Source organism: Manis javanica, chromosome 12 (assembly GCF_040802235.1).
Source record: "Manis javanica isolate MJ-LG chromosome 12, MJ_LKY, whole genome shotgun sequence".
Taxonomy (NCBI): Eukaryota; Metazoa; Chordata; class Mammalia; order Pholidota; family Manidae; genus Manis; species Manis javanica.
The window spans coordinates 2,947,444-2,975,416 of NC_133167.1; the positions used below are offsets into that span (position 1 = coordinate 2,947,444).

Here is a 27,973-nt window from a genome sequence, read left to right on the forward strand (position 1 = left end):
AATGTGAGTTATGAAGCATTACCTGACTTTAATTCCATATGGTTTGCTCCAAACCATCATTGAATAAATTGTCTTTTCCCACTGGCTTGAAATGTGCCTTTTGCCGTATATAAAACTTTATTGATTATTTATTTGGATCTATTGCTGCATTTTCTATTTTGTTCCACTGACTTGCTTCTACATGAGTTTTTCTGGTATCATACAGATTTCTCATGGATTTATAAAGTGTTTAGCCATTTAAGGCTAATCCCCCATATTAATTTAAATTTCTTTGCAATTTTCTGGTTATTACTTGTTGACTTTTCCATATAAATTTTGGGATCAGGTGATCTTGTACCAAAAGAAAACCTATTGCTATTTCTATTGGGACTTTCATTATGTAGATGAACATGGGGAAGCTTCATATTTTCATGTCATGTCACCCTATCCAAGAATATGGTATGCCTTTCCCACTGTTGAGAACTCTGGCACCTTTAAGCAGTGTTTAAAGAATCCTTCACATCAACCATTCTCAAGTTAACCTTATTCCTTGGTATTTTACATATTTGGCAGCTATTAAAAGTGGAGCCTTTTCTTCTATTATATCTTTTAACTGGTTATTGCATGACTGTATGGAGGCTACTGATTTCTCTGCACTACTTCATGCCCAGCCACCTTAATGGATTCTGCCTTGTTGGAAGAGTTTTCCAGCTGGTCCTCTTGGTTAGAGCACTTCTATGCCTGTGTCAATCTCAGTCCTACAGTTCAGTAGGAGCAATGCTCACTGAGACCTTTTGTGTAGTTTTTAACTTATATATGGGTTGCACTGATTCTCAAACTTGGGGTATTTAAAAACAACACCAGAGCTCATGATTTAATTGGCGTCGGCTGTGGCCTGGGCATAGGAATTTACAATGATCTCCAAGTGATGCCACCAGGCAATAAAAAATGGAAAACATTGTCTTCAATAGTTTATTCTGGAAGGGCTTATGGGAGTGATATTCCTGAATTCCTGCATTTTTCAGAAATGGAATTGTATTTCCTTACATATCCTTTCAGAGAAGTCCTATGCAGATATAATAAATACAAGTTTCCTTCTCCTTTAAGTTTGGGATTTGCCACTCTTGGTCCTTTCCCTGACCTTGCAGGCTTCGCTCCAATTACCTTTCCTTTCAGCGTTGCCATAGAGAAGTCTGAGGCCTGCGTGGGTATTTTTCCCCTTATATGGGACTTGATCTTTTTGCCTAGCTTCCCAAGGAAATCTTTATTATGTCTGTCTAGAGACTTTGTTAGACTATGGCTCAGTATTAATGGTACTATGACTATGCTTTCTGGGACACAGTGTAGATGCAAATCTTCTTTTCTTTCTGGAATGTTTTATTTATATTTTGAAATATCCATTCTGTTCCATTTATTTTGGTTTTCTTCTTTGGAGACTTCAACTTTGCATATATTGAATCTCCTTTGCCTGTCCTATTAATCACAACAGCATCTATAAATGCTTAAAAAGTAAAAGTATGTACAGAGTCAAGGCATATTTATTCTTATTATATAGGCCTATTTTTATAAAGGGAAATGCATGCTCTTCTAATTATATGTCTTCTTTTTTAGTTTCAATTTTTAGTTGTACTGTGATATGAATTAATTTTTATTGTGGTGGTACATGTATAGTTTACAAATAAGCAACCATACATGCGTCAGATGGACATTCCGTCAGAAACTGGCTGCGAGTCTGTCTTAGACAATGCTTGGTGTGTGTACAGGAGTATTGGGCCTGTGGCCTTGACAGGTCCGAGGCCCACAGTCAAGAGCAAATGCTTTCAAAATCCAGCCAAATCTTGCATAGATAGTTGCTTAATAAATATTAGTTGAATTTACTGACCCCATAAGGTATTTCAGTAGGGGTCATAAATCATGTATCTCAACTTGGCCGAAAAAAGGGGTTATTAATGTAACATGAGTAAATTTATCCAATTATCTTACATCCATGCCTCATCCTTGCCAATATAATAGCTGCTATCCCTTCATTAATTTTTCTCACTGTAAGCCTTGAGTGCGCACCAAAGAAGTCTGCATCCCAAATGACCGACAGGGGACCACAGAGGTGGCACTGATCTGCTTAAGCAATTTTTGTTTCCTTTTCGTTTTTCCATACGTAATATAACATGCCCCCCCCAAATCAAAATTTTTTTTAAAGGCTACATATGTCATTCTTACCAGGTAGACCTTCCCACTTCCCCATTCTTCCAATCCCTAAACACGAATTGCAGGTCCAGAGAATTAAGGGCAAAACAAAAGGGAATGAGACAGGAAAAACCTCAGTCACAACACTGACAGCCTACTGCACGAATACATCCCGGACCGGGAGCCCATAACTTCCCTTTTGGAAAGTAAGAAGAGGGCAGAAAGGGAGTCTACCCCATTTACGAAATTACAGTCTTTTTCAATAATAGCAATCTCATGAGACAAAACGTACTCTTTTTCTTGTTTTGTCTTTTATTATTTCAATTGAGGGTATGGCTATTTGGAGATATCAAAAGATATAAGAATATCTTTGGTTATTTTTTCTTTTGTTGATATGACTGGATTTCAGTCAACCCTGACGTATTGTGCTATTTTCTATGGTGACTTCCCAGAACAGGGTTGGGTTAAATCACACTTCAGAGTTAAGAAGATGAGCTCTGTTGATCGACTTACAACCCAGGCAAGCAGATCGGCCTCTGGTGAGTTCGCGGAGTTAGTCAACCCGCCCCACCTGCTTTCTCACCTGTTGCAAAGGTGGCAGATTTGTAGCTAACTTACAGATCGACGGGAATGCCATTCGGCACCCAATAAAGTGAGATTTTGGTGTCATCTATGTTGCCACCATGAATTCAATTTCGTAGGAAAATTGTGAGTGTCCTGATACCACAGCGTTTATGACGTCGGGCAAGTCAGAGGGCACTCTGCAGCTCATTTTCCCAGTAAAGGAGTCGGTGTAGAGATGAGCGCTTCCAGCTCTAGGTGCTTGGCTGTTTGATTTCATGCCCTCCACCTTGGCGAGCACGGAGCAGCTGTCCCTGTGTGGTCCGGAACGGAGCCTCAGTCATGCTTTTTGAATATGTACCTTTTATAGAGTCAGAACCCTGGTGGTAACAGCTGCTCTCCACCCAGCCACCAAGAGGCCCGAAATCCTCCTCTCTAATAAACACCATGGGCCGGCGAGCCTTCCCTGCATCCATGGGCTAAGTGATAGGATGGAAGGCGATGAGGTGACGATGGGCTCGGAAACAAGCTGGGCTCAGGACTATTTTCAGACAGTGTCTCAGGCAGGTTTAAGCTCCCAGCCAGCAGGCCCGCATTGCTGAGTTCCTCTCTGCTGAGCCAGTGGCTGCTGGCTGGCTGGGTGGAAATGGGGGCAGCAAGCCACCCCAAGTGACAGGTGGGGCGTGGAGCAGCCGGCGCCCCCCCTCCAAATCTCCCCAAGGGCTGCCCATTCCAAGGGCCAGCCAGCCGAGCACACTGCCACCTGCTGGAGTCGTCCGATGGCCCCTGGCTGCGGGGAGTCTGAATCTCAGGAGCTGGCTTGCTGCTGGGCACTCAGGGCGTTGCCTCGGATGAGGTCACCACGTCTAGATTAGAAGGCTTTCCAGTTCCAAAACTGGGAAGGGACTGGACAGATGGCTCAGAGAGGGGGAGGTACGGTGACTCCCGGTGACCCCGCAGTGAGATGGGGTGACGGGCCGGTGCCTCTGTGTAAGAACAAGCAGGGATCCAAGACGAGCACAATCATCTGTGTGTGTATTTTAAGTTATTATGTGAGGTATATTATCTGCACCATAAAATTCATCTGCATTAAGGGCACAATTCAAGGGTTTAGTACCTTTACAGAGCAGTGAGACTGTCACCACAATCTAATTTTAGAAATTTCCATCACTCCAAAGGCATCTGCTTCATACAATGTGTTTGGTATGGTCTGTTGTGTAGAAGCCTCCCTGGAAGCATTTCCAGCCTCAAAGTTACACTGTACCAAGAGCTTCCTGGGTTTTTTGCTGCCTCCAAGGTGGTCACGGAGAAGCAGCCGAGCCATCGAGCGACCACTTCCTCTCCCACACCACCTGTGTGCATTGCCCTCGACCTTCTGCACGGCTATGCTCCTTTGCCAGGTGACTCCGTTTGCTCTGTTTTCATCCTGGTGCCCACGTCCTCATCCCCACCTCCCACGTGGCTCACACCTGCTGCCCGCCTTGCCCCTGTCCTCCAGCCCTGCATCAGCTTCCCACCCCCAGCCCCCTGCCTTTTCTTTTATGGTAAAATATATATAAGATGAAATTTAACCATTTAAAAATGTATGGTTCTGTGGCATTAGCATATTCGTGCTGTGGTCCAAACGTTACCACCGTCACCTCCAGAACCTTTTCATCTCCCAGACTGACACTCTGCACCCACTCAACGCTGACTCCCTTCCCAGCAGCCCCCACCATCCACTCCATCCACTTTCTGTCTCTATGACTGACCACTCTAGGGACCTTGTACAAGTGGAATCATACAGTATTTACCCTTTTGTGACTGGCTTGTTAGCTTAATGTCCTCAAGGCTCATCCATGTTGAAGCATGTGACAGGATTTCCTTTTTTAGAGGCTGAGCAATACCCCATGGTATGGACAGGCCACATCGTGTTTACCCGTTCTTCTCTTGATGGATACTTGGGTTGTTTCCACCTCTCGGTTGTTGTGAATAAAGCTTGTAAAAACACAGGTGTACAGGTATCTTTTCTAGATCCTGATTTCAGTTATTTTGGGTGTGTGCCCAGAAGTGGAATTGCTGGATCATGTTTATATTTTTGAGGAATCCCCTTCCCCCTTGAGCTCTCTCTGGTCAGGCACCCACCTCCACGGACGCCATTGAATACCCACTCCTCACTGAACCAGCTGTCATCAAAGTCACCTCCGAACCCAGCAGGCACTTCTCAGCCCTCACCTTCCCTGACCCATGGGTGTTACCTGACACAGGCAATCCTCGCCCTCTCTAAACGCGCTCCTCACTTGGCGTCTGGGACAGCAGCCACCCTGCGGGTTCTTCACCTTAACGACCTCTCAACACTGGTCTTTTTTCCCCTTGCTGATCTCAGCTAATCTTGCACCATTAATACGTTGGTGGCTCCAGAATTTTTATCCCCAGCTGAGATTTCATTCTTGAATTCCAGACTCATATCCAACTGCCTGTTTATGTGTCCCCGTGGATGTCAAACAGGAGTTTCAGAAGTTACATGTGGAAACTCAGCTCCTGACTCCCTGATTTTCCCAGTCTTCCCATCTCAGAAAGTGGAAGCCTCATTGCTTTTTGGGTGGACAAGTTTCCCATGGAAGGATCGGTTTTCACCACCTGCACCCACTGAACACTAAAGGTAGCACCACCACTGAGGACGTCTTGACGTGACATGAAAGGGAAGCACACAGCCTTTGGAGAAGCCCTGGGGTTGCACTGCCCAATCACACCAGCCACCTATGGCTATTGAGCAGGTGAGCTTCCAAACGGAGACGTGCTGACAGTGCAAAATAAAGTGATTTCAAGGCTTAGTGTGGCAAAAAGAATGTAAAAATATCACTAATAATTTTTACATTGATCACATGTTGAAATGCTACTGTTTGGAATATATTGGGTTATATCAAACATATTATTAAAATTAATTTCACCTATTTCTTTTGACTTTATTTTTAATGTGGGTAAAATAAAACTACATTGGTGGCTCACATTGCATTTCTCTTGGGCAGTGCTGTTCTAGGACCAACATTTATTGACAGGAGATACAGGGAAGAGAGGAATAAGTAAAAGGACACCGGAAGGAGGCCGACTGTAGGACAGCCTGGTGGTGGAGTGACCTGGGTTCCACAACATGGCCGGGAAGGGGGCGCTTTCATAGATTACAAGACACGGAGGAGGCACAGTACCCAGCCGTGACGTGTGGCCTTTGTGTAGATCTGGATTTGAAGAAACCAACTGTAACATTATGATTAGGAAATGTCATTACATTTTGGGTATTAGATGATACAATGAATTAATGTCAGTTTTGCTCATCGTGAAAGCATTGTGGTTATAAAAGAAAATGTTCCTGATATTAAGTCATGTGTACTGAAGTGTGTAAGAGTGAAGAGACACCGTGTCTGGAATTGGTTTACTAAGCGCAAAGAAAAAGGAAAGTGCTAGATGAAGCAGATATGGCAAAATCTTGTTAAATCTGGGCAATGGATGTTTGAGTGTTCATTGTACTCATCTCCCTAATTTGGAAGTATTTTTGGAATTGTTTACATTTATTGTTAAATTATTTGTTGTTAAAATTTATTTTTAAAAACTTACAACTTAAAAGAGCAACGAACCTTATGGCAATTAACACCCTAGGGACTATGAAATAGCCCCTGAAGTTCTCTAATCAAAATTCCACACCCCAGTGCAACCCCATGAGCATTTCAGAGGAGTGTGTCGGGGGCGGGACAGATTTGCCAAGAGAGACGGCAAAGTTTTCCCTCTAAAAGCAACATTTACTTACCTCTCAACCAGCTTCTGTCAAGCCTCAAGGTCCACTCTTCCAGCAGCTCAGGGCAAAAGCCCTGGGGGCATCTTGGTGTCTCTTTGTCACTCCTATCCCACATCCACTCCATCAACTAGCCCTGTGGGCTCTGCTGGCAGGAGGCACACGGACCCTGACCACCTCTCAGCGCCCCACGCTCCGTCTGGCCCAGTGACCGCCGCCTCTCCCCACGGTCATGCTCCTGCATCCAGCCTGGCTCCCTGCTCTGCTTCTCATTCAGGGCCAGTCTTGTTCTGAACGGCCAGGTGATGGCCATTCATACAGGAGCCAGACCGAACGGTGGGCTTGGAGTTCGGCAGTGCACACCCCGCACAGTCATCCACGGTGTTCCTGCACGTGGCACCATAAAGAATCCTCTTAAAGCACAGGCCAGACCAGGCCAGTCTTTCCCTGGAGCCATCCAACAGGCACCTGTCTCACTAGGAGCTGCCGCTCGGGCCTTACGGTGTCTAGACGGCTGCAGAGGACGCAGCCCCCCGCTGTCTCTTTCCTTGGACTCACTCCGCTCAGCTATGCAGCCTCCCCGCTTAGGCCTGCTCTCAACCTGCATCCTTTGCACCCGCTGTTCTCTCTGCCTGGAATGTCACCTCATCAGGGAGCAGTCCTCTGACACCCCATTATAACAGCAACCCCCTCTGGCCTCCTTCCATGTTTCCCCCTGCTTTTCTTTGCAACTCTTTATATACCTTACATGTTAGAGAGCTGCCCATTCAAAAGGTTATCATTACAGTCACAGGGGGTGGAGACTGCCTCGCGCACTGCTGTGACTGAGGCACAGAAGCCATGATCAGTAAAGCTCTGCCCAGTGGACAGGTGGATACAGGCGGACCTCGGAGATGCGCAGGCTCAGTTCCGGCCTTCCACCATAAAGTAAATGCTGCAGTGAGTCAGGTGAAGTTTTCGGTTTCCCAGGGCATAGAAAAGTGATGTGTACACGGTACTGTAGTCTGTTATGCGTGCAGCAGCATTACGGCTAGGTGTGCACACCTTAATTCAAAAATACTTTATTGCTGAAAAGTGCTCACCATCCCCTGAGCTTCCAGCAAGCTGTAATTGATTAATTAATTAATTTTTATTAAGGTATCACTGATATACAATTTTATGAAGATTTCACATGAGCAACATTGTGGTTACTACATTTACCCATATTATCAAGTCCCCCATACACACCCCATTGCAGTCACTGTCCATCAGCATAATAAGACGCTATAGAGTCACTACTTGTTTTCTCTGTACTATACTGCCTTGCCAGTGACCCCCCTACATTATGTGTCCTAATCATAATGCCCCTTACTCCCCTTCCCCCTCCCTCCCCACCTACCCTCCCCACCCCCTTCCTTTTGGTAACCGCTAGTCCCTTCTTGGAGTCTGGAGTCTGCTGCTGTTTATTTCCTTCAGTTTTGCTTGGTTGTTGTACTCCACAAATGACTAAAATCATTTGGTACTTGTCTTTCTCCGCCTGGCTTATTTCCCTGAGCATAATACCCTCCAGCTCCATCCATGTTGCAAATAGTAGGATTTGTCTTCTTCCCATTGCTGAATAATATTCCATTGTGTATATGTACCACCTTTCTCTATCCATTCATCTACTGATGGACACTTAGGTGGCTTCCATATCTTGGCTATTGTAAATAGTGCTGCGATAAACAGAGGGGTGCATCTGTCTTTTTTGAATCTGGGATCTTGTTTTCTTTGGCTAAATTCCTAGAAGTGGAATTACTGGGTCAAATGGTATTTCTATTTTTAGTTTTTTTAGGAACCTCTATATTGCTTGTCACAATGGTTGAACTAATTTACATTCCCACCAGCAGCGGAGGAGGGCTCCCCTTTCTCCACATCCTCGCCGACATTGAAAAAAATAAGACAAACAATGAAGCTGGCTGCAGCAATTGACTCTTCCTTTCAGAAGTGATTTCTTTATAGCATTTGATGCTGTTTGACAGGATTTTACCCACAGAATTTCTTTCAAAACCAGAGTTAATCCTTTCAACCCTGCTGCTGCTTTATCAACTAAGTTCATGTTATACTCGCAATCCTGTTGTCATTTCAACAATCTTCATGGCATCTTCCTCAGGAAGAGATTCCTTGTCAAGAACCCACCCACTTCCTTCGCTCACATATGGAGCAGATCCTCAGCTGTTAGTCTGATCTGGAGATGCAGCAGTTCAGCCCCTTCATCAGGCTCCGCTTCTGATTGTCGTTCTCCTGCTGTTTCCACCACATCTGCAGCGACTTCCTCCTCTGACATCATCAGTCTTCAATGTGTAAAAAACACACTACTTGCGAAGCACGGCGAGGGCCATGAAGCAGGTCTGCCTGCATTTGAAAAGTTGCTGAGACAAGGACCACCTCTTATCCTTCTCTGGCCCCAGCATATCAGTACCTGTAGGCGCTAGTCAAACATTTATTTGTTGAATCAGAGAAGGAATGAATAAAGAAATGAACAGGCAATTGAATGCAAACACAATCCAGGACTCTGGAAGCCAGGGTGATGCTGGTCTCCGGGGCTGTTCTGAACCACGGGAGGCAGAGAGGAGGCGACAACCAGAGGAATAAAATGGAAAAAAAAGAAGAAAAAAGTCAAGATCCTTCACAGTCAGCTACTGACAGTGGCCTGAAAAACATCTTCTTTTTAGAAAATGAAATCTCCAAAGACACTGAGAGTGCCCTCTGGTTGACTTGTGATTGCGTCTGACATCATCGTGTTCTCAGCAGGGCACAGCTACTTATGTAGGGCCCACTTCACGGGGGCTCCTGCTCCGAGCCGGGCAGGAGGCCCACAGTGGGCCTTGGGTGCCCGGGCCCCGGCCCAGTCTTCCTCCTGCCCCTGCAGAAGCTGGCGGCCCGGCAGCCGCATGCGGAGCCTGAGAGCAGCTGCGGGCCACGGCCCCCCTCAGGAACCCGTTCCGGGCCTCTGGGAAGACCTGGGGAAGCCAGGACGGTGGAGCTGACGCATCTCGCTGCAGCATCACCCCAGGAGGGCAAAAGGGACAAAATCCTGAAAAGACATCTTTCAGGGATTTGAGAAAATGAGGTAAGGGCAATAGACTGCTTGATTTCAGTGTTTTTTCCTTCCTTGCTGTGGTCCCGACACCACTCCCTGCTTCACGGGGGCCCACTCTGAGCCACCTGGCAGGGTCTCATCCCTCCGGGTCCAGGCTGCTGGGCTGGCGGGACACCCGGGCACAGCTGGTTTCTAGGGAAAGGGGTCTCAGTCGCTGCTCACAGGAAGACGAGAGAGGCAAAGAAAAGTGGAGTCTCCGTGACTTGCCAAGTTCACAAAACAAATGTCCGAGTGAAATTAAAATCAGATTGCTGACCTGACGGCATCTATGAGAACACGGTGGACACTTGAAAAACGACTCTGATGTGTTGCCATGTAATTTCAGACAAAGACAATCCCTACAGAAAGGGACAGGAGGGGCACTGGGGTGTCAGAAAGGCGCTTGCTGGGAAGACGTGGTGGGCAGTGTAGCTGTTTCTAGCCCCCTGCATTCTTAAAACACAAGCATGGCACGGGGCACCACAGCCGGGTGAGAGGTCCTGGGCCATTCGAACAGAAGTTCCACAGGGGGGCAACCTCGGCGTGATATTAAAGCCCAAACAGAGAGCAAAACAAAGCAGAAGGACAGTGTCCCCAGGGGCTGCTCAGGGTCTGGGCAGATGCTGCTGGTCAGGAACAGCCCTTGGTGTCCCAGGGCATCAAAGGAAGGGGTAAGTTTTCCCCCAGATTCAGATGTGGCTCCTACTTTAACAGTCTGAAATGCAGCCTCACCAGCAGCCCCAGCTTCCCATGGAAATACCCATGATGGCTTAAAGAAGGCAAAGCTCACCCCAGCGCAGTTAAGGCATAGCCCAGGGCAGGATCTGGGAGCCCCCGCAGCCACAGGCTGGCTGAGGGGGTGAAGGCAAGTCCAGAACTGCTCACCACCCAGCCACACAGCTGTGGGGTGGCACCATCCAGGGAAGGGGCACCTCCTTTTGCCCCAGCCCTGCACCTGGGGGCTGCTCTTCCTTCCTTTTCTACTTCTTACAAAGGCCTCCACATCCTCAGGGAGTCAGCCTGCACCCTTCCTGCTGTCTGTGCCCAGAAATGACATGCCACTTTGGAGTGGAGGTGTTCAGAGCCAGTGAACATGTCACCGTGGCCTCTGCCCACTGTGAGGTGACAGTGCAAGTCCTTGAGAAGGTAGTGGGGCTGTCCCTGTGAGGCCGGGAGGAGCCGAGGCCACGCCGACCTAGGATGGGCATCTGGGGTGGGCAAGAGAGAAACGCTCGCCATTTGAGGCCTCCAAGATTTGGGGTGTTTGTTACTACATCATAACCCCACCTATCCTGTTGAGACAAGGGTTTCAAATACTAACACCAGTCCTAACACTGAAGGAGAATTCAAAGTGAAAAAAGCCAAACAGAAAAAGGAGCCTGATGCTCATGACAGAGGGTAGATTTACAGTAAAGTGAACCACCAGGAGCTGTTGTGAGCATTTCACTAAACATATAAAGCCAGATTATTAGGAGAAAAGGGAAAAACAACAGACCAGTAAGGGAAGCCACCTCTTCATTTCTGTCTTCGTCTGCTCTGGCAGCCATAGTAAAACGACAGCCTGGGTGGCCCGCACAAGTTTAGGAGCCCAGAGACGCAGGACCACGTGCGGGTTATAGCAACTACTCTCCTCGTGGCCCGTGGACGCCACCACCTTGCTGCATGCCCGCAGGGACAGAGCTCCCTCCTGTCGCTTCTGATTAGGACACTAATCCTATTGGATGAGGGCCCCACCTTCATGAGCTCATTCAAACCTAATTGCTTCCTTAGAGGCCCCATTTCCAAAGGCAGCCACCCTGGGGTTTGGGCTTCTACATACACGTCTGCTGGGACACATTCAGTCCCCACACCACCTCAGCAGCACTGAAGATTCAGTGAGTGAATCAGAGGGCGCACAGCGCTCAGCGAATGCTGACTGCCACTGTGGGTGCCCTCCGCGACTGAACAAGCTAAGGAAGGAAAAAAAGTGACTGGATCAGAGGAGGGAAGAGCGAGGCCAAAGCTTATCTGACTCCGATGGCTCCCCGGAATCTGCCAGATGGTCCCTTGTGCACACTTAGAGTTGACATTTTCTAGAGAAAGATTCATAATTCTCTGCAACCTGGACTTTTCATCTTTAGTAGCCTGGTCTGAATTTTCTTTGGTCTTCCTCACATTCTGCAGCTATTACTTAAGATATTTTTTCTAAAAGATATTATATTTTCCCTTCTTTCCTTAGACTTTTTCCCTCTTTACACATTTTAACAGTAGAAAGCAGGAAACACAATAAACAAAATATATGTCCACTGAAGAGCAGTTATTCAGGCTTTACTGCCTGGTTTGGCTTTGGCTGTTAGATTTCTTTGCCGATGCCGTATATCAAAAAGCATATTCAAGCCAAACTCGTGTCTTGAAAAATTGAGATCTCGTCTCAAACCGAGGCAGTAAATGACTAGATTACAAAAAGTGACAATGAGTTAAGATGAAGAGAGTCACTATGCACATAAGACCTCCAGTCATACAATGATCCACATTTAGCCTGGCCCATTCTCTCAAAAATAAAAGGAAGTTAATAGCATTACTTTCCCGAGCGTATCTCTTTCCCAGCAGGAAGGGCGCACGGCCGCTCTGGCGCCGAGGAGACCGGAGCATGGGATGCTGCTTAGAGCTCGTCCCTTTGAGTGGCTCTGGGGCAAAGGGGAGAAGGGGCCCAGGCATGGGGCCGGCAGATTCCGTGCATCCATTCGCACGGCACTGAGCAGGACACTAAAGGTGACCGGGGGACCCGGCCAGCGTGGCGACAGCAGGAGAAACAGCAGAGGCCCTGGGGCTGGGCCAGGCGGAGGCCCGCCAGGCACCACAGCACGTTTGAGGGCTTCCCACTCCCTGCTCTCAAGACCGCTGGTTATACCCAATAACCTGCTTTTGCTGTTCACACTTAAAAAGGAATTACTTACCTACTGATGAACGTCAGGGTGGCAGAGGGTTCCTGCCCAGCCACAAAGTATCTCTCTCCAAATCTACTAATTATTGTGAAGGTTTTCGCGTAGAATCGCGCATTCTTTGATACTCCTTCCTCTAGGATATGAGGCTGACGTTCCCTCCCCCAAGTGTGGCCTGGACTTGGTGACTTGCTTCCAGGGAACAGAGTGGGGAAAGGGAAAAACAGTGACTTGACAGCGGAGGAGCCAGCAGACCCCATGGAGCCCAGGGCTCAGGGTCACACTGTCGGTGACAAGTCCTGGCATCACGTGCCCCCGATGTGATGTGGGCAAAAGGGCACTTCACCTCCACGGAATCCTTCCCGCAAACCCATAAGCTCAGTCCCAGACAGGCCCTCGTTGCTACTCTTCAAGGGAGCCCAGTCAGGAATGAAAGGGAAGGACCCAGAAACCATGACAGACGAGAGGCAAAGGCGACATGGCGACATACGCAGTGTGGGACCCTGGAAAGGCAAAGAGTCACTGAAAAACTGGGAAATCTGTATAAAGCCTGTAGTAATCTAACAAAAAACATTGCTTGGAACAGGTTCTGTTTTCTCTTAAAGACCCGTTCAGCTGAGCGTCCCAGCTCTACGAGGCACAGCTCGGACATTTCCACGTTGTTTCCATCTGCAGCCCTGCAGCTGCCTCTCACACATGACACCAATATCATTCTCCTCCAATGTCTCGACTGCTGCAGGTGCCCCCTGGGGGAGTGAGCCTCAGCACCCACGGGAGGCCAGAGTCACACTAAGACAGACATTTACTGCACCTGGCAGGTCATATTTATACACCTAACTTCCTCCAGCCCAAGCACCCCAAAAGGGAAGCCACACAGGAGAATGTTCTACAAACATGGTCCAAGGCGCTTCAGCCCCTGATAAAGGGCCATCAGCCCTGGGAGGACTTTCCTGGACACAGTAAATGCCTTTGTAGGGAAGGTGGCTTCATTGTATTGGCAATGTGTGGAGCAACCTGACCGCCACGTGCCATCCAATGAAACTAAGGTCCCCCCACTAGGATCATTCCGAGACTTTTCCCAAGGGCATGCATTACGAAAAAGGTCGGTGGAGAAACACGAGAGGTTGGAATGGGGCAACAACTGTAAGGGTGAAAGGGAAAACGATCAAAAGTTCCCTGCTTTATCTCTCCTTCTACATCCAGTCGCAGGAAGGTGGACAAGGTGGCTAGTTATGCTGGCCATGGTGAGGCTGGAGTCAAAACGCCCCTTCTGGAGAAAGAACGTCCTGCCCAATGAGATTCTGTTTGCTGCAGGTTTCCAGTAGGTCTTCATTCACACTCAAGTGACCATTGATCATCTTTGAAATCTTGTTCTGGCATCAAAAGAATCTGAACTTTCAAATGTCACTGGGAATCCACCCATGCGTTCATCCATCTGAGGCTCGCTCAGTCACTCACATTAGCACGGCGGCCGGCATCTGCTGTGCACCAGAGGGCGGGCCCCAGGGACGGTGGGCGGGGAGGCGGAGTGCCCCGCCTGGGCTGAAGGTTTCTGTAGCGTTCATATTTGTTACTGAAGCCAGCCCCTGTCCCCGCAGGCACGCGGGTAGGAAAGAGCTGCACTACCCTAATCGGGGGTGTTAGTGCATATCCTGCTCTTCACCTCAGCATCCCCATAAGTGAGGCAGCACTTCCCAAACTTTGCTGAGTATCAGATGCCCTGCAGAGGGCCAGTCCAGCCCAGGTCCCGACTCGGTGGGATGCATGGGGCCCAATGAGCAGCATCTCCACAAGTTCCGAGAGTCATGGGTACTGTGCCTGGAGGCCGCAATCTGGGAACCACTGAGCCGGGGTGAAATCAAGTGCCCTAAATTCCAATGGATGTGCTTTGCTTTCTCAAAGTTGGTGGAGCAACTCCACAGCTCCTGTTTCAGAGAAGCCATTGTGAGCTCCCCATCCGAGCGGCCAGAACCATCTAGGTGATGGGCTGAGCTGACTCTTCCCCTGAGGCACCAGCGGTCTGTGCAGGTTTCCTGGACAGTTAACAGCCCCCAAAACGAAAGGGAAGGCACAGAGCCAAACAGATACCATTTACTCCAAGTCCAAATAAAGGCTGAGGAGCCCAGGGCCATCCTTTGCCCTTGAGAAAAGGCTTGATTCAGTAACACCCTGTCGCAAGGGACAGCGTGCAGAGAACAGAAGCTGCTCTCCTACGTGGGACGGGGTCTCCCAACACTCACTCCCTTTCTAGGCTGTGCAGACTGTACCTGGAGGCAGACTGGAGGGTCTGAGGCATAAAGGGATGTCAGTGATGACTGGAGAAGGTTGCCAAAGCCCCCGGGCTAGCCCCCTCCGGGCCCCTCCCTGACACGTGGGGCTGGTGGGGGTCTGTGGCTGTCACGGTGGCAGTGACTCCAGTTTATTTCTCCATCACTTCCCCGTGGGCCTGAAAAGACCAGGGTCTGGAAGCCCAGAGAAGGGCCGCCTGTGCACAGCTTCTTGGCCGCGGCTTGTGCACTTCTCTTCACGCCTCTGCCTTCCATCTTCCCTGACAGACACGCTAGGCTTGCACCAGCTTCCTCTAATTTTAGAAGAAAGCAGCATCTCCATTAAAAGAGACCCAGACTGTTCTGAGAAAATAAGAATGCACAGCTCTAGGGGCCAATGAGGTCCAGGTGATGGGCTGTTTCTGCTCCAGGTTCAGAAACAACTACAAACCTGCCTGAAACATCTAGGTGTTAAGAGTTTATTGTGAACTTTTCTGACAATAATACGACCACCATGTTACACCTTATATTGCAAAGCCTTTAGTGTTTGTGTGCGTTATGTCAAATGTTTCCTCATTTGGGCCTCACATGAACTGTGTGCCACAGGTGGTGGGCATTGTCCCTCCTTATAATTACGGAGGCCAGAGCTGAGTGGGACTTGCTCCTGGGCACCCTGATCCAGTCAGACAGCCTACAGGGGGAGCTGGAACTGGATCTAGAGCCTAGAGTGGGGAACCTGGAACCTGAAGCTACAGCTGGAGCCTGAAGTAGGACCTAGAGCCTGGAGCCTGGAGCTCTAGCAGGGGACTTGGGTAGAGCCTAGAGCCTGATGCTGGCATTGAAGCCTAGAGTAGAGTCTAGAGCCTGGAGCTGGAGCTGGAGATGAAGCTGGAGCCTAGAGCCTAGTCCTTGGAATCTAGATCCTGGAGCTGGAGTCTGGAGCCTGAGGTGGAGCCTGGACTAGAGCCTGGAGCTGAGGGCAAGAGCCAGGCCTCTGTCTCCGTCTGGATGTCTTTTAATGTGGGCAGCAGGCAGGTGGTCCCTGTACACATGTGGTCTGTGGGTGAAGACCCAGGTGTGCAGGGGGGGCCCTGCAGAGGCCCGTGGTCTAGTGATCTAGTTTAAGAATTTCAGCTGTGAATGGCAAAAGGCTGTGAATGCCTTCTAGAAGATGTGGGGATGACTAATCCTGTGGCAATGTGCTGTCACTGGTCTTTTGGTTGTCTGACACCCAGCCCCCTTCTTATCTGGGGGCCCTCCTTAGGAGGGTCTGGAGTACAGGCACACTGCCAGCACCACCCGACTAGTGAGGCTGAGCGGCGGGTCTTCCCTGTCCCTCCTGCTGAGCACACCTGGGGGTTCGGGTGAGCAAGTGATGCAGGCAGGTGTGTGGAGGCCATGCCCGGCCACAGAGGCCTCCTGGCTCCTGCCACAGTGTGGCACTGTGGGCTCCCTGCCCACCTGGGGGTGTTCAAGTTGGACAGAGGCATCATTCCAGGCCTGGCCATTTACTGACCTGATGCTTCCAGGCTGCTTCCCTTCTCCCATAGGTTCCCTTCTGGGTACCTATGGAAATGCCACCCTTAGGGTTAACCAGAGACAGTGGGGTCGCAGGTGGAAGTGCCTAGCTGCATGTCCAGACAGCGACCCCCACATTCTCCCCTCAGTCTCTGGCCAGCAACCCAGCATGAAGCTGGCAGACACCAGGCAGAGCCACAGGGCAGTGTGGGGACTCGACTGTCGCTGGCTCAGATGCTAACCCTGTGGCCGCTTGGCCTATGGGCAGAGCAGGCTTTTAACTTTTGTCCCAGCACTGGCCATGTCAATGCCACTGGCCACCGTGTCGTACCTGGCCTGCCCTGAGCTCTCCGGGCTGGGGCCTTGACCCGAAGAGACAGACAAGGCTCAGCTGCAGCGAGCACAGGCCGACCGACGCCCCACATCACGGCCCTGCTGAGCCAGCTTCCTCAGGCACACCCCAGATCAGCAGGGAAAGGGTGTCTCTGACCACAGAAAGGGGCCACTCAACCCCGTAGGATGTCACTCAAAACACCTACTCTTACTAGTGACTTTCAGGCCAACCTATCTTCCACAGAGGCAGTGAGAACTCTCTGCTGTCCCTGCATCTCAGAGTCCCTTCTGTCACCCCCTTTTCAGCCTCTCCCCACCCCCCTGCCCACGCCGTCCACTCGAGCGCCTTCTGGAACACATGAGAGGGTCATCATGTTGGCCGCTGACGCCCCACTGTCCTGAGCCTGCATAGCTGCTCCACAGCTGCCCAGCCAAGCTTCCAGGTCCCCGGCCCCTCCTCCTAATTCCCAGGAGGCCTGGGGGGGGGGGAAAGTCCAAGGAGGACACGATTTGGGCAGCGGGGCCTTCACTCTCCTGCAGAACAGCCACGTCCCCTGACAAGAGCCGAGGTTTCTGTGGCTGAGGCGAGTGGTTCAGAGCTCAAGGTGTGAGCAGGCATCGTGGTGGAAAACGGGAAACGGTGGTTGGCCCTGGGCCCTGGGGGCACCTGTCAGTGTCTGGGGACATTTTTGGTTGTCACTGGTGGGTAGAAGCCAGCATGTGTTCCAATGTACAGGACACCCCCCACATCAGTGAATTCTCTGGCCTGAGAGTTAATAGTTCTGAGGCTGAGAAACTCTGACACAAAAGAAAAAGAGGAGGAAAAGCTTGAGAAACCAACACGGAGTTGGAAGACCGTGCGGCCACCACCTCATCACAGTGCATGTGTCGTTTCACTGCAGAGCTGGCTCCAGGCTCAGGCTAAAAATAGGCAGGTGATCCAGGAGCCTCTGAGAGGTCAGCTAAGCCCCACGATAACTGGCGCAGGACAAGACCTGGGTGAAGGGGCCCATTATCTCCATGAGTTAACCGACGGCCCAGCACCAAGGCCCGGCTGCCTGACGGTGAAGCAGCTCGAAGAATCTGATGACTGATTACAGCTGATTCTTAAATTCAAGACCAAGAAGCAAAAATACTAGAAAACGGAGGGTCCTTTTGATCTCATGCTCAACTGCACCCGCACTCTAAGCTATGAGATACCATGGGGTCCTGGGCATAAAGACACAGCAGCCCTGAGAGCTTTTACTGAGAGCGTCCGACCAGCCCCCAGGGCCGGCCGGCCCCACATGCACAGGAGATGGTCTGTCCTCTGTTCCCCTCACGTCCTTCCTACACACGTGCCCCCGTCCCACCTCAGCCTTCACCTCACGAGGGAGAGTCCGTGCTTGCCCCTGACGCAGGATTCCTGGGCACATCCAGGCAGTCCAGCAGGGCCACTGTCTCTTTCTGGAGACGAACACAGCCACCAAAGGCAGAAGCCACTGCTGAACTGGCACGCACCAGGGACCAGGCAGCTGGTCTGCATGTCCAGGGCCCCACTCACCACCGCAACCGCGCCTCCTTCACAAAGGACAGGAGACCCGGGTATGTTAACTTGCTATGGTCACATGACTCGGAAAGGACAGGAGACCAAGGTACATTAACTTGCTATAGTCACACAACTCAGAAAGGCTGGCCATGTTCCTTGCAGCAATGCACTCGCTCCCCATGCGGGTGCAGCTCTGGCTGCAGTAGGTCAGCCTGTCCACCTGCACTGCTGTGTCACTCCTCTCTGTGCCTGATCTTGAGACACAGCCCCCTGGGACTCCATAACCATCCCATATTATAGAGCACACCTCTAGGATGACATATTTCCACAAAGAATACATCATTGCTACAAAGATATGTTGTCCAATATTGTGGCTACTAGCCATCGATGGCTATTTAAATGTAAATGAATTAACATTAAATACAATTTAAAAGTGCTATTCCTCAGTTGCACTGGCCATATTTCAGGCTCAACAGCTGCCCAGGGCTGGTGGCTGCCACGGAACACAGCAGGGATAGAGCAGTTCCCCCATCTCAGAAAGCCTTACTAGCCACCACTACGCTGGATGGTTTGAAAATGTATCTGGGGTAATTTAAAGCAGTATGTTAGGGCATCAGGGTGGAGTCATGTCAACATGGAAATCCCAACTCCTTCAGTGTCAACCCAGAAAATTCCACATCTTTCCTTGTGCCTAAGGGTAGTCATAAAAGAAGGTGAAAAATAAAAATAAATCAAGTTTAAGGGCAGAAAAAGTGGGCAACCTTATGTGATGGACATTAAAAGCATAATGAACAACTTTAGATCTCCTGGTTTCTTTATGTTTGAATATTTTCATGACCACCGTGCGATTCTTCATTCACTCCCCTGAGCCAGGAAGCGTGTGGAAACACTGCAATATAATCCACCAGTGGAGGCAGTGAACGGTCTGGGTCTTACATACTTGCTGGTCCGAGAGTTCACCCATGGCCAAGACCATATCACATTCTGCCTACCTAAACTCCCCAGGTGTTTTATATCTCAGATTTTAGAGAATCTTCCAAACAAATAAATGAGTTATCCCTGATGCCCCAATTTTATTTGTTGTAACCCTTTGTTTGCTCACCTAATTTGATATTTTATTCTGCTCTCAGTAAGAGTACTGTAATGGCCACTTAACTTGTTTAGGCTGTAGGCACATTAGCAATGAAATATTCTTCCCTGGCATAAGTCTTAGATTAATTTTCAACTTTCTTCTTAATCCCTACTCCTCTCTTAATCCAGACAGAAAGGAAAACTACCTGCAGGCACCAAATCTGAGAAGTCTGGCTTGTTAGCATTAAGAAACATTTCCTTCCAACACTGACGTGGACAAGGGCACTGGCCTTCAGCAGGGGGGACCTGGGCTCAGACCCAGGCTGTGTGCCTGTGCCCTGAGGAAGTACTTACTGCCTGGTGCCGACACTTCAGACACCCCTCTGCACCCCTGGTGGTGTCCTGCCCACATCCCGTGGCATCACCCCTCCTGCCCTTTGCTCAAATTGTTCTCACTGTGTTTTGTATCTGATGCATAGCCAGGGATCACCACACATTTGGGAGAGCCTTCAAGGTGAAAGACAGAGGCCGAAACAGGCAAAGCACAAAAGGAAACAGACTGTAACACAGGGAACAAAAGACAAGTTCCGAAAAAACAAAAAACTCAAAATGAATATCCTCAGAATGACACGAGAAGGCACTGTATGAATGAATCAAGAAAGAATGCTGTAGGAAAGGAACAAAGACCACCACCAAAAATCAAACAAAAAAGCCTCTTAGAAATTAAATATGCGATGGATAAGTTTAGTAGACGGAGTGGAAGATGAAATTGAGTTATCTCCCCAAAAGTATCACCAAAAGACAAAAAGTAAGAACATGAGAATGAAAAGGAAGTTACTCCAACACCAGGAGTTCCTGTAAAAGGGACTGAGAAAAGGGGGGAAGGGAAAAAAAATCCAGAAAAGTTCTCAGAATTCTAGGGTACATGTTTCCAGATTGAAGTAACCTAATAAACACTCACTAATGGAAAAAAAAAATTCAAAACACTGAGGGTGAAGGGAAAATCCTAAAAGCTTCTAGAGAGTAAAGGCAGATATCATACAAGAAACTGAAAATATACAAGGCAGCAAAATTCTCAAAGCAATCCTGAAAGCTAAAATAAAATAAAAATTGTGGTAGAGAATAGTTTCCAATGTTGCTTTTTTGATATTTTTAGTATATGTTATTGAATAGGTAATAAATACAGTCACATTGTTCAAATATCAAAAGAGTATAAAAAGTTGCAGTTAAAAAATCTGCTTCCACTTACATCCCACCCTCCTTTTATTGTGTGTCTGCCAGCGCTTTCTTAGGCAAATCCAGGCAAATTACAGCCATTCTCAGAGCATGCTATTTTCACTTTCTGCACATTACTTTTTCTCAGTTAACAATACATGCTGGTAATTGTTTAAAAAAATACATAGAAATCTTTGCCATTCTTTGGAAAAGTATTTTTTAACCTACAACTCTATACTCAGCCAAACTATCAATCAAGCATGAGGGTGGGATAAAGACGATTTCAGATATGCACTTAGAACAGGCATTCTCTCTCAGAAAGCTACTGAAGGATGTGTTCCAGCCAAATGAGAGAGTAGTCCAAGAGAGAAGACAGCAAATGGGATCCAGCAATAATAACAACAACAGAAAAGTGGCAAAAGGTATTCTTAGGATGGCAACAAAGGGAATGACAGGTGCAGCCAGTCCCCAGACCACCCAGAGCAGACTGGGTCTAGAGGGCTGAGGTCTTCAGAAGGTAGATTTCCAGGAGGGAATAAAATGGAATAGATAGATTACCTGATGAATAGATTAATAGAAAATAGCATGGGGGGTTCTGCCGAAAAGTTTTTGAAGAATTAGATATGATAGATTTGGAAAACATAGAAATAACTCCAGAAAATGCAGAAACCTGTGGAGGAAAGAAGTATTAGAGTACACCACCTGGCTCTGCAGTTGACGCTACGGTGTGATGTTGCTGCCACCACTAGCGTTTACTGAGCATTTCCAGTTGCTGCTCTGAGGACTTTTCATGAAATGCCTCATAAGCACCCTGTCAGATATGTACTCTTAAATTTTTATCATCCACCATTTGGGGAAACTGAGGAACAAGGTGGCTAAGTAACTTGCACTTGGTCATGGAGAAAGTGGCAGAATCAGGATTTGAACCCAGGAAATCTGATGCCAGCCCCCATCATATTCTCCAGTCTATTGTTCTGCCAGTGATTATTTATTTAACCTGAAATGACAATAGCTATGGAGTAAAGATGAGAGGAAACTGGGGAGAAGGCTTGAGCAAGATCTCATCCTCCAAACTGCAGATGATGTCTAAAATTCAGTAAAATCACCAGTTAGTGCAGATGTGGATTATTTATAAACATGGAAGATCATCACCAGATTCTTTAGGGTCTTGTAAGGCCCCCGAGAACTTCATTTTTACTGAGAGGCCTGAGAAGCCATGGGAGAGTCTGAATCAGAGGCGTGACGTGGTCTAACCTATTTCAGAAGGATCACCCAGCTACTGTGTGGACAGTGGCCTGAGAATATGGGACAGGGGAAAAAACAAATATTACTCTAGATAAAAATCAACTCTTAAAAAATGAGAGGATGACAAGAGAAGAGAGAGAGCAAGGCCGAGAAGAACACGGTGCTCTCCCCACAGTGTGTGCCCGATGGCTCAGAGGCCGGGCGGTCCCAGAGACAGGGACACGTCGCCCTGACTGCAGGACACTGCCTGGAACAGGGCCTTGGACGGCGCCAAGAAACCGATGCAGGAATTAGCCTGAAGGATGAACCAGCACGTCTTGGTTACCCAGTGACCTTACAGAAGTCACCTAGCTGTGAGCCTGCTTCTCCGTGTCAGACAGACACTCCAACCTCCTCTCATGGGGCTCGGTATCACTACAGAGTGGAGCACCTGGCACATTGTAGGCCCTAAAAGCAACCTCAGTTCCAATCCCTCCCCGTTCCAGGGCTGTACCCTGCCAAGGCTCATGGGTGACAGGCTCAGCTAGAATCCAGGTTTCCCCGATTTCCATCCCACTGTCCAACCTCTTCATGTCATCCACATACAAATGACATCCTAACCACACCACCAGTGAATTGTGACAGATTTGCCCAGAGATGGGAAATGGAGACAGCTGGCTCTCTGATAGAAACAGCTGTGGGGTGGGGCCCACAAGCCATCCATGACCAGAGTGATTGTCCACAGCTGAGCTCCTGATTCCACCTCCAGCCGAACCATCTTCTCGGGAATCACAGAAACAGCCCAAGGTCACAGGCGTGGTGTTTGCAATTCCTCTGATAGGCCAGACTTTGATAAAAACCTGCCTGGAACATTCCTAGTGCCTGTCACACACACCAAGGCGTGTGTGTGTGTGTGTCTAGGCAGGCCAGCTAGGGCAGGGCCTGGGCGTACTCCCTGGCGGTGGTGTTGGAACTCGGGGCAGGACAGGTCTTCCTGCTGAACAGCCGGTACCGTGCGGGGCGGTCAGCACCCCTCACCTCCTGCACTTCCTGGAAGGAGGCGGTGTGACAGTGTCCTTGGTCCCAAACCACCGCCAACACTGGAGGACACAGCTAGTAAGTGTCCAATAGGTTTTTGCCCACTGGCCCCTCAGAAAAGCAATTTTGTCTAGGAAGAGCGGGTGAGGATGACAGTCCACATGAAGTGAACAGGCTGCAGGGACAAGGCCAAGTTCAGGTAATGTTGGTCCCTGTGTCATCTCTCCTGCAGGCTGGGGCCTCGGCCGAGAGAGCAGAAGTGTGTATCATGCCCACCAGGCTCACTCCTGCACCACCCGGTCCCACCAGAGCTGGAGGAAGGTGGAGTGGGAGTTCCAGACTGAACCAGATTTCCAGGCCGATCTGAAAAACCTTGTGCACCCAACCCCCAACTTGGCCTTCAATGGGCTTGAGGCTTGAGAAGCAAAGGAGATAGGCTGATGGATGAAGGCTATTTGAGCAGGACGGGGTGGGGAGACAGAAAATTAAAGGGGGACTTAGAATTAGAATGTTCTATATTTATAGGACTTCCCAGAATGAGGCATGGGGTTGCCCTAAATTGGTGTCCCTAGGAGCAGAGCCTGAGGCAAGGGTTTGGACGTGGTCTATTGCGGGAGCATTGTCAGCAGAAAAGGAGTGAGGGGAGCAGTAGGGGTGGAGGAGGAGGCAGCCTCAGCCGTAGTCTGCCATCAGTCCCAACCTGCGGATGCCCCAGCTGGCTCCACCCTGAGGCAAGGGGAGGGGACTTTTCGTGTTCTCATATCCGTCTGTCAATAGCTGCAGGCTGCCCCAAGGGTGGGAGAAATCGTACCCTTGGTGGCTGTGAACCCATCCCGAACAGCCAGGGCTCACAGGCCAGGAAGTCAGCACTGCTAATAAGGGGGTCTGGGTGGGTGTCACTGTGTGCCCAGAGGACGGTGGCATGATGGGGCACTCTGGGAGAGGAGGCTATGGGGACGCCATTGGAAGAGAACTGCCTAGCCAGGGAGGGAGGGACCCCCATGTGGCCACGGAGGGATAAGCTCACTGTGATGGTTAAGGGACCCACAGATTCATTTCTAATGCACTTATATATTACTCCTTTTTGGGGGGAATAGGTGTTCCCTTTCAAGAAAGGCATTTTCCATGCAAGGGGGACACTTCGAATTGCTTTGGGCCCAGTGACAGCAATATCATTTTACTCAGTGGCAGAGCGCTGAATGAAGAGTTGGGATGCCACCAAAACTTACCAGCAGGATGTTAAACCCAGTAGGAGAGAAAAATAGATCTGTGTCCAAACGCTTCTCCCCAAGATGTGGAAACGCTGCTCATGCTGCCAGTGGTGAGGAGCTTTGCAGAGTGCTTGCTGGACCTTTCTCCTGACATCCTGCCTGAATTCCACCCCAGATGAGCCAGTAAGAAGCATGCTCGCTGTGCTGACACATCCTCTTGATGTGCGGTCACAGCTCCATTTACTGTAAATGGGCCTTGAGGCAAATATAATGCAACTGCAGGAATATGAATGTGTCCCTTCAATTCGTGCAGGTAGCCACCGGCTCCTGCCCAGGAGGTCCTTCCCTCACCCTGCCCCAGGCCCTGGCAGGCTAGGCCTCCCATGTCTCCCCCAGGACGCTCCACTTGTTCTCCAGAGCACACTCTTGGACATCTGTCCCCACACATAGCACCTCTGCCACCTTCTCAAATGCTCCCCAGTTTTAATTCAGGCCCCCACACCTCTCCAAGGGCTTCAGAGGCCTATGCCCCCCCTCCTCATTTCCAGGATGGGCCTGACTGGTTCCAGGGCAGGCCCCACACCCTCCCTTGCCATGCGGACTGGTGTGGGCCACTGAGTCTACTGTTCTGGCCACAGGGCCTGGCTGGGGAGATGCACTGTCATGGAAGATGCTTCTAGTTCTAAGGAGAGAGACTGGTGGGGCCCACGAGAGATGGCCTGGGAACACAGCAGCCACTTGGCCAGAAGCAAGTCAGCCTGGGGACGAGGCCACCCTCAGCAGACAGCCCAGGAGGGCCAGCTGCAGAGGAGCGGCCAGGGGCACTGGTGAGGCAGGCCAGGAATCTGTGCTCCAGCCTGTGTGGGTCCCTGGGGAGGCCAGTGCAGGTCAGGGTTTCATCACTTCAAGAATAACTCAAAATGCCGCTCCCTCCAGGAAGCTGCCTCTGATGGCCATTCCTAGTCCCATCAATAAATTGTAACTCTTTGATTTCCAAACCTTCAGGACATAAGTCCATGGCCCTTTGAAATCAGATCTTTTCCTTCGTTCTGTTATTGTTATTGATCTGTAGATCAGACCCCTTGGACCCTGCTCCTCAAGGGCAGATCCTCTGAAGTCCGTCTCTGAATCCGTCCCCCCAGGATGGAGGTCTGGAGAGCATGACACGTATCTGCTGAGCCGATGGGCAAATAAGAAAGTACTGAACCTAAGACAATTTTGTTAATTTCTGTTAACAACTCCAGTTACTCAGGACCTCAAGGCTGTCAGCACAGGGAGCGTCCCCAGCCTCTCCTTTCACTCTATTTCTATAAAAACCAACAGACACAAGGTAGACTTTGGAAGCTTTCATTCCTTTGTCTGTAACCACCCACAGGAAGACAAGGCCCACAGACCATCAGACCCTTTGGCCTGGAGGACACCTGCTTGGGCTTATGGTCAAATGCATTCACAGATGACAGTCTTCACAGGGTGGGATTACGTTCAAGTTACTGCATCTAGCAAATGTCTATATTTAGCCAAATGGGCTTTAAATGCCTTGTTCTTCTTCTGTTTACTAAATGCAACAGACCCTTGGGAGCACCTACTATGAGTCTGGCTCTTTTGAGCTATGGGGTTACCAAAGTAAGACACTGCCTGCCTGTCACCTTCTACAGGGGGACAGACAGATGAACAAATAATGCTGAGGCAACATGATCGCCACACCAGAAGTAGACAGCAAGAGCTGGAGGAGCTGAGTGGAGGCAGGGAGACTTCTGTCGAGGGTGATGTAGGAGGTCTCACAGAGGACACCTATTTACAGTGGGCTTTAAAGGATGAATAGGAGTTGGCATGGAAAGCTCTTCACCTTAAACCCCAAAGTCTTTATTCATTCAATATTCAATGAAAGCTAATTGACAGCCATATGTCCATAAAAGCAAAATCAGGTGTTTACAAGTAAAACCACTTAAGAACTGCTTAGAGAGTAGAGTTCAATAAATAACTGATGGATGCAACCAGACAGCACAGCCAGTGCCTGGAGGCTGGAAGCTTTCTCACAGGCGAGTACCGGAGTACCCTTATGCAGACTACCTCCACCACGCCCTCCCTTCAAACCCAAACACCTGGAGGAGGGCAGGAGGGTTGCACTCACCGGCACATACATTCCTTATGAGTTGGCGCCCGCACATACACAATCCAGAAGGTGCATGGTGAAAAATCAAGTTCTCTTTGTGCACACTGGGCCCATGGGCCCCCCTCCCCAAAGAGGCTGGCTACTGCTCCCAATCTGCCATGCCTCGTTCCAGAGGTCACCGATTTGTTTGACCTTCGAGTTGAATCCTTGTGGGGGAGAAAGACCCCTGTTCGGATATGCACGCTGCACCCCTTTCATTTGCCACGCAAAGTTCATCAACACCCTTCACATACATTCTGACCAGGAAACTTGGATGACACCCGGTTTCAGGCACCTACCAGGACCCCAAGTCCGTGCCCAACCTGCCCCTTGTGTGACAACCGACGACAAACGATCGCCCCATGAGCAGGGCCACACCGCCAGGAACGCGTGGCCTGCGGGGGCTGTCCGTGGGTCTCCGGGGCCGGGCTCCGGCACCCCCACGCTGCGGCACCGCACAGCGGGGCGCTCCCCGTGGCTGGCCGACCCCTGGCGCGGCGCCGCAGCCCATTCCCGGCCCGGGTGCAGCGCCGAGGCCGCGGGGCGCGGGGGTCTGTGCGGCCGGGGTCGCCGCCCGAGGCCAGTCGCCCGGCCCGCCAGACCCCCGCGGGTTCCCGCGCCCCCGCGCGCGCGGACGGGAGCGGACAGACCGACGGACGGGCTGACAGCCCCCCTAACAGCCTCCCGCGCCCCCCGCCGCCGCCGCTCACCTCGCGCGCGATCTGGTTCAGCGCGTCGTCCTCCGCGTTCAGCCGCTCCCGGTTGGGGAGCCGCCTGCGCCCCGAGCCCTGGGTGCCCATGTCCAACGGCGCGCCACCCGCTGCTGCCGCGGGGCCGCTCCGCGCTCGCGCCCCCCTCGGGCCGCGCGGCCCCTCGCCCCGCCCTTCGCCGGCGTCATGGCGTCACGGCGCGGGCGGGGGCGCGGGGCGAGGGGCGCCGGGTCCCGCGGGCGGCGCCGGGGTGGGAGTGGTGGCAGGTTGGCTGTCAGGATGGCCGGGGACTTGGCGTGTGGGCACGGGAGTGACGGGCTAGGGTGCCAGGGACGGAAGGTTCAGAGGCGCCCGGAGGCTGGGGCCGAGAGGCCCGGGGCGCTGGAGGGGGGGCCCTGCTGGTGAATCGGGCACAGGCGCATCCTGGGCGGCGGGGGGCCTTTGAGCGGCGACCTCCGTGGGGGCCGCCCGAAGGCCGCGGGGATTGGGTTGCACAGGGCTTTTACACGCAGGGGTGGGTGCAGGGACGTGGTTCAGACCTGAGCCCCGTGTGAATTGGGGCCCAGGAGTCACAGAGGGGCCGGTCAGCTCGCGCTCACCGCCGTCAGGCTGCGTGACCTTGGCCGTCCTCCTGAGCCTCACAGCACCAGGCAGAAGCATTGTGTGGGTGGGTGTTTCTTTCTTCACATGCACGTCCTCTGTGACTTGTCATTTCGCTTCTGTGTCGCCAGCTTCTAGCAAAAGGCCTGCCATTAGCTGCCCTTCATAAAAAGTGGTTGCATGAGGAATGAATTTACCTGAGTTTTACCTTCTGTACTGTTCTGTGCAGTACAGGGTCAGATAAGGTTTGCAAAGCCATTGCCTTTTGTCCAGGGATGACAGTGAGTAACTGCTGCTGTCAGTATTCAGTTAGGGAAGAAGAGAGTAACTGGGCAGAGCTCGGGGTCCAAAAGCTCCAGGGATATTTGGGGCCTGGGTGCACCTTAAGGTGCCAGGGGAAGAGTGGGAGGGAGGGGGCCGTGCCCAAGTCACCTGTGATCATCTTCCCTCTAGAAATATAGTTGATGTTTCTAGCCAAGCAACGTGGCCAGGTTAGTTTAGGTTCTCGGGAAGCAAACTGGGAGGTGGATGGAGGAGGGAAGGCGAGGCGCTGCAGTGGCGGGGAGGGTTATTGGCAGAGAAAAGGTGGGGCGGG

The 27,973-nt window shown here is 50.5% G+C and overlaps 1 protein-coding gene across 37 annotated transcripts in view; it reads right to left on the minus strand.

Annotated features, from left to right (window-relative positions):
* Positions 1-26,949, minus strand: part of LRRFIP1 (LRR binding FLII interacting protein 1) — a 131,090-nt gene extending 104,141 nt beyond the window's left edge. For 23 of the 37 annotated variants that reach the window (XM_037009698.2, XM_073217915.1, XM_073217911.1 and 20 more), the window contains exon 1: positions 26,779-26,949. In XM_037009698.2, coding sequence (XP_036865593.2) covers positions 26,779-26,868 — 90 coding nt within the window. In that variant the 5' untranslated portion in view covers positions 26,869-26,949. The remainder of the gene's footprint in view (positions 1-26,778) is intronic. The other 14 variants (XM_037009687.2, XM_037009680.2, XM_037009674.2 and 11 more) reach the window with 4 other exon arrangements.
* Positions 26,950-27,973: the final 1,024 nt, after the last annotated feature.